This window comes from Lepidochelys kempii, chromosome 5 (assembly GCF_965140285.1).
Source record: "Lepidochelys kempii isolate rLepKem1 chromosome 5, rLepKem1.hap1, whole genome shotgun sequence".
Lineage (NCBI taxonomy): Eukaryota > Metazoa > Chordata > Testudines > Cheloniidae > Lepidochelys > Lepidochelys kempii.
Genome location: NC_136384.1, coordinates 37,570,744 through 37,590,557, shown reverse-complemented (window position 1 = coordinate 37,590,557; position 19,814 = coordinate 37,570,744). Strand labels below are relative to the sequence as shown.

The window sequence follows — 19,814 nt, the reverse complement described above, 5'->3', positions numbered from 1 at the left end:
AATCCTATTACTGTGAAACTTACCAAAATGGACATTGAATTTGGTAGGGCCCTAGATATCTTTTTTGATTAAATCTATTTGTTGTACTTTGTATCTGAACCAACCCAGTGCACTGATTCAAGGGAAGGATGCACTGAAGCCAGATAACAGGCTGCACTGTATTGTCTTTTCAAAAGAGCAACACATTTAATAAACTCTGTAAATGTTCCAGGAGAGGGCTGAACACTCCAGGGCAAATGGTTTGGGGAGAATTCAGGACTGGAAGGGTGTCGGAGTCACCCTACTAAGAGTAACTGGGCAGTGGAAGCCAGGATGTGACCTACATATTTGTAGGCTGGCTGTTGGCATCAGGGCTGTGAGCCACCACAGCAGAGTACAGAAGGCCCCAGAGTTGCAGGGCAGGCGGTGACACAACCCCTTACTAGTCTGAGCTGAACCCCAAAAATCACAGTATATTTCCTCGCTTGCTGGAAGCTTTCAGTGTTCTCTGGCAGTCTCAAGCAGTGGATGACTGTTCAGCTCAGTTGGGGAGAGGGTGGAAAAGAAGATCCTCTACAGTTTCAGTACTATGTGCTGGAACTTAGCTGCAAGGTTTGCAGTGCAACCCTGGGCACTCCTGAGCCCATTAAAATAATTAATCTTTGCACAGTTACTACTGTCTGCTTTGCAGGAAGTTAGAAGGAGGAAGCCATTCCAAATAGGCTGCTCTGTTTGGAGGCCAGATTCTGATAAAATGAGGAACCACTCCAATGATTTCAGGGGAGTTATTCCATATTTACATTGGTGTAAATAAGACTGCAGTGGTATAGAAAAGCAGCATACCATTACTTTTTTGGGAGGCATGTAAGCAGTCTTGTCCACCCAAAAACCATCTCTGCCACCTCCCTTGATCCCTTGGGTAGTGTGGGAGCACGGCTTGTGTTGCTCTCAATCCACCTTTCTGCTCCTTTTCCCATGAGCCAAACAGGCAAAGCTGAAAGCTGAATACCAGTCAGAGGGGTGCCTCACGCTCTGCTTATCATACCACAAAAGTGTTCTTTTGTTAGCTGCTCCTTTCCCTATGTCCATGTACTTCAGGCAGAACAAGAGGGGCTGATGAAAGGGAGGGGAGTTGGTGTGTGGTGAATGGTGAATAAGCAAGAGGAGGAGGAGAGGAAAAAGGACTGGAACATGAATGGTTGGGAAAGGACAGAATTTTGGAGAATGAAGCTGAAAGCACCTGGAAAGTTGGGGGTGGAGTGGGGTTCAGAGAAAAGAAGAGCGTGATTGGGTGGGTCAGAGGTAGGACAGGAAAACTAGGGAGGGAAATACAGAACAAGAAAAAAGAAGGGTATAAGCTGTAGAGTGTAGATGAGGCAATGATGTGGGTGGATAAAATACCTTGAAACAGAGGAGCAGCAATGGGAAGGAAGAGAGTGATACAGAGCAAAGGGGAGAAAAAGGGGGGGGAAGAGATCCTCAGAGCTGGGAATGAGAGAACAGAGCAATTGGACCAAATTATATTCTGTTGCACTCAGCAATAATGCTATCAAAGACAAAATGGCTGCCTTGTTTCCACTGAAAATGTGAATTTTCATATAATTTTTAAGGCAGATGCCATCTTTATACAAAAAATGATCCCACTTACATTTGGAAATTGGCCCATTTTTGCTAGAAAAGTGTGTGGGGAGGTACCTTAACAAAAGGTTTCAAGAAGTGCAAACTCCTCAGTCCTGTTTGTTTTTCATTTCACTATGAATATTTTGCAGACATCTGTGCCACAGACCTCTCCTCCCCTACTGATTCCTGCTTGAAATATTTCATTATGTGGGCCCAGAGACACTGCACTTCTGTACTTCAGATCTATCTGCTTTGATCCCTTGTTTGGTATCTTTCCATTGCTGCTTGTTAACACAGGAAGAAAAGATTTTTCTGTGCAAGCAGGTGTCTGCGGTGAGGCAGCTCCCTTGTGATTATAAAGACAGCAGAGACTCACAGAACACCCTGTTCCCACCACCTGTGATGTTCTGTGCAGCAGAAGTGGAGGACACAATGCAGAGTAGAGTATGACATGACAAAGCCGGAGAGCAAGCAGGGTGCATTAAGTGGAATGGAACAGAAGCTGAAGGAATTGAGGAAACCTGTAATGTCAAAAGTGCTACCTGGGTGAGAATGTTGTGTTTGGATGATGCATCAGGATTCTCTCTCTCTCCTCTCCCTTTGCTGCCTCTCTTACACCTCTTGGTGACTCTCCCTGTTCCCCTTCAAGGCGGCCAAACATGTAGCTGCCACAAGGTGCCACACCCATGTCAACCCCAACAAGTGAGCATGCTAGTGTGATGTTTGTTACTCAGGCTCCAGGGCAGCGTGCTGCGTAATATGAGCTGCTTCGTACTGACAGAGCTCTGGAATGATAACTACTAGTCGTGCTAGCAGAAGTGAGCTCTCTTCCCACTTTATTATACCCTGGCTGGGCAAGCTTCAGGTTCTCCCCTCTTCCTCTTTAAGAAGAAACCTCCATGCACTCTTTCCTTACTGCTCTCCACAAATGCAACCAGCTCTGGACACAATCCCATAGGAGGAGGGTAGGAAAAGGAAATAACTCCCCCACCTCACAGCTGATATGACACAGCACTTTTGGAGGTCAGAAGGGAAAGTCACACACTGGACTTCAGACCTTACAGCCTTGGGGACCCAAAGTCCAGATGTACTGGCCCTTTTACCCTTCACCTGCCCTGTAACTTTCAGAGGGTGAAGAGCTGGTAAATTTCTCTCTCTCTGCCTTGCTGGTTCCAATCAGCAACATGTTTATTGTTTCACTACATTTAATACTCATTACAAAGCCTGGGACTCAGGAGCTGGGAGTACATTGTGAGAGTCCTGGCAAGCATAGATCTACCACGATTGTAAAGCCGTGCAAATGCTGGCCCAGAGACACAAACAACCTGAGCTGCTGCCTTCTCCCCCTTCTGCCTTTATTGGTTTTGCAGAGACTCGTTGGGATGCTCATTAACTTGTTTACCTGCGCTTTCAAAAGAATAAAAAGAAGGGAGGAGGAGGGGGGGAGGAAATGGCATGTAAAGAGTTTATAGAAAGGGGCAGAACAGTCTCTAGGGGTTTGTCTTTGTGAGAAAATAAGTAGAACCCTGTACAGATACAAAATTTGTATCTGCATCTGGTTAGCGATCTGTAAACATGGTCTGGGCATATAAAGCAGATTTGCAGGGCTCTAACAATAAGATTGGGTTAGAACATGAGCTTAAGGAGTCATGCTAAGTATCATGATGTTGAACACAACTCTGCAGTCAGTGTAGATGGGAGCAAGTGGTGTTTAACACATCAGCTCATCAGGAGCAACTCTACAGTTTCAGTAGTGTTTACCCACAACCAGTTGATGTGATGTTAACACAGCTCATCCCAGTCTACACTGGTGGTGATGTGGCATTTTCTTAAAATGACTTCAAGGTTGTGTTCTGTTCCTACCTAGCATTCTACTGAAGACAAGCCAGTGATCTGTCACAGCTCTTTGTTGGAGACCTGCAGAACAACATTTTGAGGAGTAGCGGGGGATTGGAGAGGTAGGTCTGTGAGAGACTTCCTCTCTTATGAAGCAGTGCACAACAGACAAAGCTTTACAGCCAGTGGGACAGAATCATTTAAAATGCTGGAGTGATTATCATCACCCTCCAAAGGGTGATCTACCCTGCAACTGGATCAGGGAGCCAATTACATACAACATGCTTCTGTTTTGTAGTGTACATGGGGCCTACACTAGCTGAACCATGCTAAAGACTGGGACAGGTCCAAGGGTTTAGATAAATTTAGGGACAAGAGTTAAAATACCATTCGATCTTATACGTTAGACTGCACTGACATTGAGTCAGGGAACAGCTATGCTGTAAGCAGCATCCGTCACATGGCAGCCATTGTAATGCAGGTTAATGCTAATCCCTCCCTTATGGTGGCCAATTTTTCAAAAAAATAAAAGGGGACCCCTTGGTTATACCAGCATGCACAGGTTTGGGGTGCAGCTATCTAGTGAACCCCTCCTTCTCTCCCCTCTCAGCACAGATGCCTTCCATAGATATTCTGGTTTCACTGATTTTGGTTGTGGCTTTGGGCTATCTTTGGAAAGTTTAAATACATTTAAAGAACGCCTCATGACAGGGCCTGAACAAAAGTGTCCTCTGCTTATCAGAGACATTCAGCAAACAAAGTCCCATGTTCTGCCTTTTAATCAAATGGCTTTCATATAACACAGGTCTCTGAGTCCATGAAAGTAATGACAGTCTGGCAAGTCTTTCTCCCCCAGAAAAGCATCATGTAGACAGGTGCTTTGGAGCTTTTTAATCATGCTGTCAATGGCCTGTTGTGTGTTGTGACTAAACGGTGTGACTGAAGAGTACTGGAGCACTCTCCAGTGCTGGCAATCTGGCTCCTTGCACAGGCATGATATTAACACTTAAAAATCATTAAGAGGCGTACAACAGAGTTCATGCGCAACCCAATTAATTTCACTTTTAAACGTGAAGTTAAATGCAGCTCTACATCAGCATTCTCAGAACTCATGACTAGACCAGCATCATCACTAAACCCCTCAGCCAGCTGTCGAAGCAAAATACGAGTGTGCTTATTTACACACTGCAGTATCCTCTCTTTCTCTAATTAGGGAAAATGACAGTGAGGTACTGCAGAATACATGGGACCCTGGTTACAGGGCAGTGTGCTGGACTACATACTGCATAAGCATATGATAGTGCCTAAAACTCTGCTTCAGGACCCATTTGGATTCTAAATGAGATTTCATCTGAAGACACCTCATCATCCCTAGTGGCATTCTTGTCTTTCTCTAGACATCTCTCAGCACTGCCATCATGCACATTTTTGAGCCAAGAACAAAACTAAACAAAATAAGCAAGCTGTTTGTTTTGGGTTGGAGGAGATAAATTCCCTTCAATTCTCACCTATGGTAAAACTGATTTCCAGAGTACACATCAGAGGTAGGGGAGAACACACACAGTGAAGGAGGGTAAAGATGGAGGCAGAAAAATCAAAATGTACAGTAGGAAAGAAAAAAATAGGGCAAAGGAGGAGGAACAAAACCAAGGGAGACATAGAAAGTTATGTATGATTTAATAAAAATTCAAGGACAAACTGCCTGGCTCTGGTATGGTTGCAGAAAGGAGGTGGTGGGGAATTGCTCAATAATACACTGAAAGGTGCCAGATCCTAGATACAGAGCTAGATCAGAGCCTCTACCCTACTTCTGCCCACCCCTCAGGAGACCAAGTTTCAGACAGACTCCCTTCTAGTGTGTGCGCGTGTGTGCACACATGCACGCACGCTGGGGGGGAACAACACTATGGCAGAGTTGACCAGACATGTGGGGTAGGATATGTAGTGCTGTCCTAATGAGCGGTGCAGTGTGAACACTTCAACTGAGTTTTGGGGGCATTCTGGGGGGCATTGTGTTTCCAGAGCAACCCTGGGGGCCTAGGCCTTAGTGGCACAATCTGTCCCAGATAGCCAACATTTGTAATACATTTATGATATACACAGAGAACCTGAGTTTTAAAGTGACACCTGCATAATTGTCTATGCAAAAAAAGCATACAAAATTGTGTACTTAATTTGCATATGCAGTTACCTGGATTATGCATGCTAATTGGGTAACTGTGCTTGCAACGGCTATAAGTGTGTTTAATTGGCAATTTGCATGTGTAATTACTTAGTTTATGTGCATAGTAATGGTCACAACTCTCAACCTGTTGGATACAGTATATCACAAAGACCACAAATGAGGGAAACGGCAACAAAAAATCATGCAGGACATGCTGAGAGATTCTTTTGGTGTAAATAACTCTTAGCTCTTGACTCTTGATTTCTGATGTAAATAATTTTAAACAGTATAAGCGAAGGGACACCAGTCCTGTGTAAAATGGGAGCTGTCCCTTGAAATGAGAGACACATGACAACTATGGTTACAGCAACTATGTCACCAATTTAGGTATTTGAATATACATATGTTTTTGCATATACAATGGGGCATATGCAATTTTCAAAATTTTCCAAAATGTTTTACATGTCCCAGAATGTTTTAAGCATGTGCAAAAGTGTTGTCAGGATTGGGGCTTAAATGAGATTTTTCATTCATCAATGATGTAGAATTTAGATTAATATGAATGTTTTTAAAGCACTGATATTCCATACACAATATATTATGTTTAACAGCTCTTTTCTGTAAAAAAGAATTTTGTTGAAAAAAGCTGACAATAAATTGATGTGTAGTATTTTTGCTGAATGCAGAGTTTTATATGAACTAACTTGTTTGAATTCAATAGCTATTTTCACCACATCAATATTATGACATTAATTGGCTCCCTCTACTGGCCGATTTGCCACATTTATATATTTCCTTTGCCAGGTTATGTGTTCTGCAGTGAGCAAGCTGTGGTTGCATACCTAAAATTCCTTTTCATGTCAGCACGATAAAAAAAATTAAGTTGTTAGATTAATGTGTTAAACAAGCATGAAATAGCAGCTAAATAAGAAAAAGAAAATGGGACATTCTGCCTCACATACATCTGACGGTTGCCAAAGGACAGAGATGGTTGGAAAACTTCTGATGGAATCATTTTCCATTCGAAAAATGCAGTTCCATCAAAACTAAAATGCACTGCAAAATCATTTTGATTTTGCCAACATTTTGTTTCAAAGAAAAAAGGGTGGTAGTGGTGGGGGGAGAGAGGGGAGGGGAGTTCCAATAATGTCAAAACCGCTTCTTGTGCAAAGAAGGTGAGCTGAAGTTTATCATGTGTTCACCAGGAATCAAAAAGTGCCCTGCCACAGTGAGTTTTAACGCATGGAAAAAATGTATCTTTTTATAGAAGTGACTGGTAAACCTCCAAAGGCTTAGGGGTTGGATTTTGGTAACCCCCTGAACATCTGGATACTTATCCAAAATATTGGGATCTGTGGAGTCTGCTAAATTGGGTAGGAAATCTTAACATCAGGTTCTTGTGAGATTCTGATATTTTCTGATTCTGGCTCAGTCAAAATACCACAAGGCTACTTTCATACCACAAGAAAAGCTACTTCCACTGTTCGGCAGAACAAAGGACAGATGCTCCAAGCTGCATAATAATTATCCCTGTGGTTAGGACCACCACCTAGAAATCAGAATCTGGCTAACAGATCCTGCCTCATTTACATCAGTGTACATGTAGAGTAACTCCACTGATTTCAGTGGGAGCTGAAGGCCTTTCTGGATGTTGTAAATAATAATGCAAGTTTTCTGAATTTGCAAAAAAGTTTCAGTTGATGTTTTGGCTAAAGATGTGACTTTTTTTAAACTAGTTATATGTACAAAAGAGAATATTTAAGCAGTGAGTTTTTCCACTTTTACTGAAGAATGTATATGGGATTTTAGGAAAGTGGGTCTTATCACTGTATGAAACAAATATTAGCAAGGCTCTAATGGGAGGGACAAGAAAATTACAGACTCAGACACCCTGAACCCAGAGGAATTGCTGGTAGCTGGCTTGCAAGCCCCTTATAGTGTTGTTTTGGGCAAGTATACGCAGGTGGTTGGTAGAAGCACATCAACTTCAAAGGGATACACATGTGAGTAGCATGGTCTGTGGTCTCCAATTGCTGTGTTGATCATTCAGCAAGGAACTAAAGGGCAGACCTCCATCCTTACCCTAAGCCTAGAGTAGGAGCTTTAGAAGGTTAGAATGCCTCATAGTTAATTCATGCTGGAGAAGCTAATTTTACTGTGTTACTCTTAATCACTCACTGTTTTCTCATAAATAAAAAAACTAAGCAGAATCAGTTATTTTATTTCCTAGTTTGTGCGTAGTGTGTAATGTTATTTTCTGTATTTAGTAACCCTTACCATACTCTCTAAGGGATAGAATAAAGAACTGACTATGATGCTATACCAAACAAGTCTCTACTCTAAACTCAAGGGCTCCTTCAGGAAACTGTGCGGGTAGCAGTGTCCTGTCACAGCACTGAAGAAACCCACCACAGGATGTAGCATTAACTGTGTACCCCATTCTACTGGTATTACAGTCCTAATGATTCCAGCACAAGTAGCTCACATCTCAGCCAGCAAACGTAGAAGGCAGGTGTTGCATATCACTTGCTACGGATAGATTTCTTTATACTGGCAGGTGGATGAACTTTGTTAAAACTCTTGCAGCAATTAGTGATAGTACTCAGTGCAATGTTACAGTCAATCACAAAACCTGCTCATCATTTCTCTTCTTACCAAGTTGCTCTGCTAAATGTTTGCCTCTCTCAGTGGGGATTACCCGCTCGTCCTCCATGTCACATTTATTACCGACCAAAATAACCTGGGCATTATCCCATGAGTATGTTTTGATTTGAGTTGACCTTAAAAAGAGAGAGAGAGAGAAAGAGTTAAAGCAAATTAAACTGCCCCCAAAATCAAATTTAAACAGAATCATAACAAGACAAATGAGGACAAAACTGACATGTGGACTAAAATGGTTCTATGCAGTTCTGGTGTTCAAATAAGCATAGGGTTGTAGGACACAAAACATAGGAGTAATATTAGTATAGTCTACAATCCCCCTGGTCAGAAGACAGAATCCTTTCAGGGTTTCTTCTGCCAGCAGCCTTTCTTCCTTTATTACTGAAAAGGAACTGCCATGCTTCCCTCTCCTTCTCATTAGCATAAAAATGATGTATTTTCACATTGTAACAAAAGACCTTCCAGAGTGTTTTTTAGAAAAAAAAAAATGAACAGTTTATTTATATATTATCTTCCACCTTTCAAAATTAAATTTAACAGCAAAACTTCAAAGGCATTCTGGCTTCCTCCTCTTATTTCTTCCCAGCATATTGCCCTGGAGCCCTTTGTGCTAACAGGGTTATGTTATCCAAAAAAAGTATGTGTCATCACGATATTGTATTAGATAATTTTTCACACTATCACAATCTTGTTTCCTGACTTTAGGCAGCAGCAAACCAGTCTTACCATGGTTCTGTTTCCTTTTTTAAAAAATTTATTTATGATACATCCACAGAACTAAGTAGCTGCTGCTGCAGAGTTTGGTTCCATTGTCCAGGGAGGCCCTGGTTAGGCATAAGAGAGGATTAAATAGCATCATAATGCTGTTGCTCAGTTACTTTTGAAACTGTAAAGTTCTGGTTGTACACCCAGTAGTGACACTTTTTCACCACATAGCTATACTATGCATATATTTGGAAGTCCATAGGTTTTGTGCATACCTACCATGTTATACTTTACCCAGGTACCATGGCAGAGACACGATGTGGGAAATCCTCCACTCTGGTTGTACTCAGTGCAAGACCAGAGGATGGACATGTGCAAAAATGACTGCCACCTTTGTAACCCCCTAGATCCTGTAGCCAATCTGCCTATGTCCAGACACCCAGCACAAGTTAGAGCAGTCTGTTGTAGCTTACAGTGCCAACACACAGCCCTCAAACATTCATTCCAGTAGCTGGATATCACTGGAGCATGGAGGGGCTCAGCCACTCACGGCTCTCCCAATGACACATCACCTGCACTGAGGCCATAGGGTGAGTTGCACAGAATTTGCTACTTCAGCTCTACACCACCTGAGGATTTGCACTGCATGGGAATTTTCAAGGGGCTGGTTAGGCTGGCTTTAGGCTTTGCTCCACCATAGTAAGCAAAAGGCAGATGAAGTGGGGCTGAAGATCTAGACCTACATATTTGGCATTTGAAGTATTTAATGATGATATATGTGGTCTGAAGTATTTGTTTATACACTGTTCTCGTTGGTCTGACATGCTTTTTCCAACATTAAAATGGGAATTCTACCTCACATTTTTGAAGGCAAGTTCTCAAATGGCTATTTTGTCATGGATATATTTTTAATAAGTCATAGACAGGTCACAGGCAATGAAGAAAAATTCATGGAAGCCTGTGACTTTTACTAAAAATATGTGATAAAATGGGGAGCTGTGGGGTTCCCACACCTCCTGCGGCAGCTGTGAGGCCCTGGCTTGGAGCTTGGGGACCCTACTGCCCATGGGGCTCAGAGCTCCAGGGTCCCCTGGTGCCTGCAGCTTGGAGTTGTGGGGTTCCCCAGTGGCTTGGAGCTCTGGGAGCCCCCGCTGGCCATGGTACCCTGGAGCCCCAGGGTACCCCCGCTGCTCTGGAGGGGCCCCTGCAGTTTCTGGGAGCTGTGGGGTACCCCCACCGCCTGCAGTGGCTTTGGAGCTCAGGAGGGGTGGCGGGGGGACCCTACAGCTCCCAGCCACTGCAAGCTGAAGTCATGGAGGTCTTTGGAGGTCACAGACTCCATGACTACCATGACCTCTGAGACAAAATCATAGTCTTAATCATCAGGTACTATAACTAGAGCAGTCTATAGAGGTCAGAATTTTATTAATATTTATATTTGCTTAAAGAGACTATCACTTAGAAAATAGGACACCATCAATTAGTTTTGGCAGAAATGTATTTTTGGAACCATGCTGAGTTCTTATGGAATTTGTGGTTAATCAGAATACAGTTAATAGTTTTCACCAGAGCTACAGTGGTCACTGTGGTAAACTTGGACATGGCAGTAACTCAAATCAACCCATTAGTGACTCTTATTTGTGATCAGTCATGAGTTCAAGCCCATTGGCATTCTATATTTCAGTGGAAAATGGAAGATTTTTTAAAAATAAAAGTGTAGTGAGAGTAAAATAAATAGTTCTAGTCAACGAGTAAGTTAGTCATGCATTTATATGCAAGGCGAAATCCGAAATACAAAGGTTTTCACTGTAAAACCGTTTGTTTGGTTTACATGTGTATGCACCACACATACTGGTTTGGGTGTCTGAACATAAGAATTAGAAACACCCTTTATTAAAAAGTGTTGTTGTGCCTTCTAGTACTTGAGAACCTGAGCATACAAAACACAGCTCTTCCCACCAAAATAAATAAATAAATAAATAAATAAAATTAACAGTCTTTGATAATCTGACTGGTCTAGATCTCATTTTGAAGTTGTAGGGAGTTTCTTATTTCAGCTAAAAGTTAAGAGATCTTGTCCTTAATAAGGACAGAAGGAGAGTCAGAAAAAGAAAATTTGACCCCAAGTTCTCACTAGTCTTACATGATCTGCTTCTGTTCAGAGATGCCTTTGCTGTGCAGAAATGCAAATGATTGTCTGTGGGAGTATTCAGTGCAAATTTCTCCCCATCCCCTCCTCACTACACTGTCACATCAATAGAAGAATGGATTCAAAGTAATTTACTAGGGCCACCACCATTATGTTTTCCTCTGACATACATTTCAACTAATGGCTTCTATAGATCTTTTCATCCACAAGTCACCACAAAAGCCAACACAAACATCTATTAAAAACACAATTTTTCCCCTTCCTTGCATATACGACTTTTAAAATGGCACAACCTTCTAACAGACCTAAACTATGTAGTTTTGTCCTTGAAAAGAACTTTAGCCTCAGGAAAACTGAAGATATGAAAAGGCAAAGTGGATATTTGCAGCGAGTTGAATATAGCAATTGTTGTCCAGTCTGACTGACCTACTGTATGGCAATAGTAATTTACCCTGCAAATCTTTCATATGCTAGTTCCATTGTAGGTATGCAATCCACAACATGCTTTAATTTTTTTTATTGAATGGGCACCACAGACACACGTTAATGCAGCAGTTCAATGATTTGTTCTTTCCAGTGATCAATTCAAGTCTTGCACTGCAATTCAGCCAGCCATATTGCTTGCAAGACAAGAGCATGTTGGTAAAATGCTGACTAAAACAACACTGTCTTCTCACCATTCTGCAGTAGTGCCTCAAAGCACTACAATTCACACTAATGTTAGTGTAGTGGTTTGGACCATTGCTTTAGAACACTGTCAATACTAGAGTCTTCCCACCCCCCCAATTAGGTTTGATGGTGTTAGCCATTTGTGCGGAAGCTATTCTGTAGCAGGCAGCTGCCTCTTCAGGAAGACAGCCTTTAAATGCTATTTTGTGTACAATAAAACTATAAACATTTAAAAACAAATAGTCCAGAAAGGCTCAGGTGCATGAACGCGCGCACACATAGTTTTGCTCGAAGGCTCAAACCCTACCTATTTCTGCTGTAAAATAATTAAATTTAACTCTTACTACCTCTCAAAACAAGCAGGCTCTTTAGATTAATGGGGTGTGGCATGTTTTTATACGTTTCCTTACAGTACCATTTACAGAAGCAGGGAATAATATCACAGCATTGCCTAGACAGTCATTTTCTGTTACATCATCTCTTACAAACACAGAGCTTTCAAAGGGGGGAATTAGTGTGTCTTTTATGACCATACCCTTGCAGGGATTGAGTCAGAACACCATGGGACACTAGCACTGTGCATTCTGAACTACCCCACAGCTGCTAGAAAGCCTGTATTTAACCCTCCCTCCGATGGGAAATTACCAGCTATGGCCCAATATCCCGAGATCTTTATTCAGGTAAAACTCTCCCTGAGGTCAATGGAAGATTTACCTGAGTAAGAATCTGGCCTTTAGAAAACAGGACCACATTTTCAAAAGGCAGAAGACCTGGTCTGTGTGCAAAAGTGAACTCCTCCACAGCTGCACTACTTCAAATCCTTGTGCATGCAAATGGCTAATCATCTGCTCAGATAACCATTTGTGTAGGTATTTGTATGTGCAAATATTGTGACCAAACAAGCATCTGGACAGGCATTCCCTAGGGATTCCATTTTTGAAAATGTACTCACAGAAGATCTATCCTTATCAAATGGAACAAATCCCTAAATACCTTATTACTGCACCCATGAAAATTCTCTAGAATAGTCTTATCCACTCATGGCGAGGTTTGCAAAGAGAAACATTTGGAAACCTGTGCATTAATAAGTCCTAAGACCCATCAATGCCTTAGTGTATTTCTCTCCTGTGGTAGGTATATTCTCATTCAGGGGGGTATTGAGGAGAACTATGGTCTTCCCTCCCCCCCATCTTAAATGAGAATTATTGAAACATAGTGCAGGTCTGAGCTGAAATAAATAAAATAAATCTTTGTGCCAAATAAGTCCAGTCTCTTGGCCTCTGTTTTTCAGCATGCCACTGACTTGCCCCGGCCTGTCCCTTTTATTAACAGGGGACATGACCAGTAATGCCGCTGGAAGCTGTGTTCACAGATATACTAACCCTTTTGCAGGGATGTAGTACTTCTTTTCTGCCTTCTTAGAAATAGGTGAAATCTGAGAAGGGGGTCTGCCACAGCAATTTGGCAAGCTTAAGGACCACTGGGTGGCCGGGTAGTTCGACCTGGGCTGGGGTGGAGGAGGAAATAATGTTGAAGAGGTCATCGGACTCCTCCGTGACCTCCTCAGTTTTGAAGTTCAAGTTGGCAGCCACCCTTAAGAAGGGCCTGGTGCTCCATGAAGTCGTTGGGGGGGGTTGCCCATTTGGGAATTACTCACCACCCGTTTGTCTGGAGACGATGATGACAACTGCACCGCCTAGGGAGGGGCGGGTTCCTGTTCCTTCTCCGGGGACGGCTCCTGCGCTGCCCCCATATCGGATTTGGTACTGTGTTCTGACTCCGGTGCCGGCGGTGGTTAGTCTAAGGCAGTGAGGGAGGACTGGTGGGAATATGGGACTGGCATTATGGGCATGCTCCCGGGGTCCAATACGGCCACTGAGCGGGCCCCGTCCCTGCTGTCGCTACAGGTGCTGTGCCAGTTTCATGGGTCGGCGGTGAATCACCTCTCCTTAGCGAGGGGCTGAACTCTTGATCCAACTCTGACCATTGCCCTTCCGGGGGCCAAGGTGGAGCTGTCGAGGCCTGAGTTTGCTGACTGACCCTGGTTGGTGACCAGTGAGGTGAGCATTGGTGCCTGCCAGACAAGCGGTACCGGGGGAATGAAAACTGGTGCTGCAATAGGGAGTGATCTTGCCTCAGAGAGGTCTGATGTCTGGAAGTCCATCTGGATGAGGGTGACCTGAGCTGTGGCGATCTTTGGTGGGAAGCTCGCCAGTACTGGTGGTACGGGGACTGGTGCCTCAACTGTGGTGTCCCATGTTTTGTAGGGGGAGAGCGCGGCGTTGGGGACCTGGGTCTTCTGACCGGAGACGTGGTGCCAGGGTACTAGACCACAGAGATGGGGATCTACGCCTGCAGTCTGGGAACCAAGGATGCTCCACTGCGCTATGGAGCAGTCCTATGACCGGCTTGCCTTTAGGTATTGGGCCCTTAAGCTGAGTCCGGCACCTGGCGCGGTGTCTGTGGTGCGGCTTGCTTGTTCTTTAGCCGCCGGGGCTGCTTTGAGCAACAAGGGCCCTAGGAGGAGCTGGGGTCCCCTGCCACTCCCCAGAGTCAGATCCCTGGCTGGGCTGGGTGGTCTGACCTCAGCAGTACCCCTGTGAAGTCCCAGGGCAGGTACATCGCCTTCTGGTGCTCTTCTTCTTTTGCTGCTTCTTAGGCACCAGTGAGGGGGAATGGTGCCAGGCAGAGCCCAGTGCCGACGGCGAGCTCTGCACCAATGCTGAGGTGCTCAGTGTGGGGTCTGAGTGGGAGGGATCCAATGAGGGCCCTCAAGCAGATATCTCACTCCTTCTGGGTTGTAGGGTGAAAGTTCTTATAGATTCTGCACTTGTCCTTTCTATGGTACTCCCCCAAACACTTCAAACAGCTGTCATGTGGGTCACTAATAGGCATCGGCCTGCTGCATGACGAGCATGGTTTGAAGCCGGGAGAGCGGGGCATGCCTCGCTCCAGGGCGAAGTCCCAGCAACTCTAATGACCAACAAACCTAACTCTTAACTTAATGGCTAACTATGTACCTACAAACTATATACAAAGACGACAGACAATGGCTGCGAAGAATCGCTAATGCTCTTGCAATGCAAGACAAGTCATAGTCAGTAAGAAGAAACTGAGAGTGTTGGCAGCGTCTAATATACCAACGCATGAGCGCGGCATTCAAGAGGGCACCATAGTCAACTCTATGGATATTGCTAAGGCAAAAATCTCCAGCTGTGCACATGGGTGTACATGCACACCTAGAATGGAATCAACATGAGCACACCCCAAAGAAGAATACATCTGTCAACAATGATAAACTCCTTCTATAAACATCTGTAAACCATGCATTTTTTTTTTTAATCCAAAGCTCCCTGTAGCTGGATGGTCATCTGCTCTGGGCCTGAAAGGGTTGCAGCCAGCCCTGGGAGAGGTCTGGGGGTGAAAGCCAAAGGCTAGGCTGAGGGGGAAGGCAGCCACAGCTGGTCTTATAAAAGGCTGTGAGTCAGGAGCTCAGGCAGTCTCTCTCTAGCTGTGGAGAGAGATGGGCCTGGCTGCTTGGGAGCTCACCAGGGTACCTAGAGTGAACCAGGGCTGGGGAAAGGCCAGAGGAGCTGGGGAGCTCCAGGCTGGAAAACCTCCAGCCTGCAGGCCTTGCTGAAGGCCTAAAGCAGGTACTGGGGTTGCAGAGGGGCAGTCCAAGGTTAGGCAAAGGCAGCAGGCCCAAACCCTCCTTGCTGATGATGAGTGGTACAGACTGCAGTCTGCCCCAGTGTGCGGGGGCTAGATGAGGACTGGCAGTAGCTGTTGAGGCAAAGTGGGTGGCGATTCCCCAGGGTGGGGAGACCCAGAGACTGTGGGGGGACTGCAGAGGACAGAACCCTGAGGGAAGGGGCACTGGGAGGGACACAGGAGCCTGAGGCAAGTGGGACACCAGCCTACAGAGGATGCTCCGGAGGCTGGAGAGCAAATTCCCAGGATGACCAGCAGGAAGCATCACACCGGTGAGTTGTGCCTGGCTATGCTCCCCAATATCTGGTCGATCATATGTACTGTCGGCAGTGAGTCCCTACTGACTATGCTCCAGAGGGAGGCATGCACATTGTTTATTTCAGCAAGTTCAGGAACATATTGGGCTCATGATGGGCTAGTTTCAGACAAAAGTATGCAATTAACTGGAGTGCAGTATCCTGCCAAAGAAACATTTATGTGCTGAGGCTACTGCTGAGGCTGTGCCGAGTTCCTAACAATTCTTTCCTCCTGCCCAGAAACAATTCTTCAAAAAGCCAGGAGTTTGGTTGGGCTGCCAGCTGCTGCAAATTATATGAATTATGGTGGATCCCAGGTTGGCTTTACTATAACACTTTCAATGATTGAAGCCTCAGCATTATGCATCTGCAAGTTTGGATGTTTATCTGAAGCTGTGGAGGCCCCGCCCAACTCCTCTATTTCCAAATAAGCTTCCTTCCTTTATGTGCAGTAGCCTTTGTGAGGGAGAAGGCCAAGTAGCCTCCTACCCCCATGTCTTCAAGGAAGGGCAGAAGGCCTGGTCTTCCAGCAGCATGTTCAGGAGGCATCACTCTCCATTAGTGATTGGACAGATATGGGGCATCTCCCCTACTCTCTCTCCTGTGGGGAACATTTCCTCCTTTCTTTTCATCTGGGGGGGCGGGGGAGGGAGGAGGCTCTAGCATTCTTCTCAGCTCTGTTGGAGATGAGGCAGGTTTGGAGATTTTGCCACCCTACTGAATGTCCTCTATTCTCTAGTGAGTAATCCCAGGTACCCAGACTCCTCCTTTGTCTTCTAGACCTTTGTGATACCCAGTGTCTCTCTGGGTCCTCCCAGATCTCCCTTAATGTCCTTCAATCCCATGCATCCACCAGCTTTCTGTTTACCTTTCGGCCTTCTTTCTCCCCCACTCAGCCCCTGGGATGGGATAGGGGTAGGGGCACTACAGAACTATTCAGTGCTCAGACTGGGTTGTCATTTGGATTCTGCCTGCTCTCTGGCTGCTTTATATTTAGCTCTCACACCCTGCAGGGGGCAGAGCAGCTGAGTAAGGAGACAGAAAGCTGAGGTAGCCTCAGGCCTTCCACCTGTTTCCCATGGCAACCCATTATGGCAGGACGATATCCATTTTTTTTCCACATCAGCTGTTAGCTGAGCTGCCTAGGACAACAAAAACCTAGGATTGAGGTTAAAAACCTGGCCAGTCTGGGCCAAAATGGGATTGTTGGCAAGCACAATCCTGGGTAGCCTTTGCAGGCTCAGGTAAACATCCAATATTTGGATGCTTATTTGAATCTTAAACTTCTTATGGCTCGGATCATTTCGATATTCCTACTGTATTAAAAATATCCAAACATTCACCAGAATGCACCCAACCCAGTGGCAGCTCAGGACTGTACACAGCTGCAAGAAACACAACTAGTTTGGAGAATTATCCCTGGAAAAAACAGTTTCCAGTTACTAACTAAGAAAACTTTAAGTTTTCAACTTTTGAACACTAGTCAGAATATCCAGGCTAAAACATTGTGTTTCTCCTGCCGCGGGCCGAGCTAACCGGAACCGCCGTACAACTGAGAATACAGCGGTTTTATACCAGCCTTTATCTCCATGCAAAGGTTTAAATAGTCATCACAAAGAAGACAATGACTTTGAGTGCGCCCTGCTCATAAGATTCAAAGGGGAGTGGGCATGTTAGAATCTCTTAACATGTTCCCTTTGGATCCCGTCACTGTTAGTTTAATGGCTGCTGATTTTAGTGCTGAGATGTTCATCTCTCTCACTCAACTATGCTGAGTGAATCTGCTCTGTCAGTCCCAATTCTACTCTTATCTTGGAGGAGGAAATACTAGTGTGTTACAGACAGCAGACTAAGTCCCCCCGGTGGGATAGTGGACCAGCAGGGACAGGGGCAGAGGAGACTGAGTGCCAAGAACCAAAACAATTATAAAACATTCTTTTTCTTCAGCACCACAGAGTGGGAAGAAAATGGGAGCCACTGAGAAGTGGAGGGAGTAGTAGAAATGGGATATACCAAACATTCTGTTGTTGGTAAACTGATTTTGCCAGCAACAGGCCTTGATGCATAAATATTGACCAGGCTGGTCAAACAGCATTCCACAAACTCAATTCTTTCTGAATTAAAGGGCAAGTGTAGTTAAAAATGCACTTTAGTTGTGAAATAAACCTACGCTGACGGAAGCTGAAGAATATCATTGACTCAATACCTCCTACTGACAGACTTTATCTTCCTTGTGCAAGGTCCTGCTGTGTGCATCTTCCAACTACAGGCTAATTTTTTACCTTCCCTGGGAGGCAGATATATTGAACATGCAGAAGCTGTGTGACAGGTGTGACATTAATGAAGTTCTGGTTCATTTACTGCTAGCGGACTAGTTAAGAGAAAATGAGCATTACACGGAAAAATCACAGCTTTGCCCTACTCCAGTAGAAACTGGATCTACTGTAAGTCAAATTCCTTTATTTTTTACCAGTGAACAAGAGTGAAAGGAAACCTTATCAGGAAAATCTGCCATAAGCCTCTGTGGCAGCAAATTCATAAATTAACACCACAAGCCACATTCCAGTCCTCAGATAACAAGAATAAAAATATATTTATAAGCCTTTCAGGTGGTAGCAATAAGCTTACCTCCTGATAGAATGCATTTATTTTGTTTTGGTAACAACACACTAGAAAATGTGACCCTAGTTTCTAACCTCTCAATTCAGAAAGAGTTTAGTGCCTTCAGAAAAAAAAAAGAGCTAAACATTAAAGTAAAAAGCTCACATCCTAAATGACATCTATATTCATGCCAGTATATAAACGGCTCTGATTATCCCAATATGGTATGTGTATATGCTATATGCTAGCCCAGTAATGTCAGCTATTGTGAATGATCTGCGTGTGCAATTAACACACCACAGGGGATGTGTAGGGGATGGCCAGGAGGTGGAGGAGAAATGGGTTAAAAGAGAACCCAGAGAAGGCACAGAGAAATTGGGAGGCTAATGATGGGGAAGAAAGAGGCCCAGGAAAGGGCTGAGACACAGAGAAATATGAAGGCCAGAGAATGTGATGGGTTGGACCCATAATCCAGGATGACACTTGATATGTTGGGGTCCCACTGGTTCCGCCTGTTCCACCAGCCTAGGTTTCCTCACCCTGTCCTAGCTGTGCCAGGCCCTCAAGCCTTCTCCAGCACACAGGTAGGGACCCACCCAGCTGCAAATGGACGCAGACACTGAGATCAGCTGTGTGTGAGAGGAATTAGCTCAAGGGTTCACCCAGCACTCACGTGCACACCCCCTTTGGGGAATAACCCCAAATAATATTGTCTTGTGCTGTATAGAAAGATCTGCACTGCGCAAGTTCATTAAAATTCACCCTCTCCCTCAAAGGAGAGATATGCACAGGCTTTTTGCCCACCCCCAAATATGAATTGCACAAACTGGGTTTTGAAATGAACAAAGGGTAAATTTTAAGTGCTTATAATGGATAGCAAACAGAAGAAGGAAGCTTACTGAGCAAATAAAACAAAACATGCAAACTAAGCTTAATACACTCAAGAAACAGGTTACAAAATGTAATTTCTCACCCCAAATGTTGTTTTGGGCAAGTTGCAGGGTTTCTGTAGCTTAGAGTTCCAGTTATTTCTCTTTCCAGGCTGAGAAAGGGGTCCAGTCTGTACTCAACCTTGCCTTTCTCTTCAGGTGTTTTTAGCAGTCTTCCTTCCTGGGCAGGCAAGGGAGGAGCGTCTAGATTGCCTTGCTTCCTTGCCTTAAACAGAATTCACATAAGGCAGGAAGCCTTTGTTTCCAGTGGAAAAGTACCAGCAGTGTCCAAGGTGGTATTTTGTACCAGGTGACATTATCACATGACCTTGCAGTGTCAGGGCAACCATGAGACAGCTTATTTGCAAGGTCCACAGGAAGGAACTCCTGGGAAGATGGGGGATTCACATCTTCGAAGACTGATTGTCTTTTCCTAATGGCCCATTAAGGCTGATTGCTTACTGTCTGGTGGGCATTTCCTAAGCACATACCCA

At 44.5% G+C, this 19,814-nt stretch overlaps 1 protein-coding gene across 1 annotated transcript in view; it reads right to left on the bottom strand.

Moving 5' to 3' along the window:
- Nucleotides 1–19,814, bottom strand: part of RAB3C (RAB3C, member RAS oncogene family) — a 200,602-nt gene that overhangs the window by 18,949 nt on the left and 161,839 nt on the right. Inside the window, exon 4 of the mRNA XM_073343988.1 lies at nt 8,255–8,379. Coding sequence (XP_073200089.1) covers nt 8,255–8,379 — 125 coding nt within the window. The remainder of the gene's footprint in view (nt 1–8,254; nt 8,380–19,814) is intronic.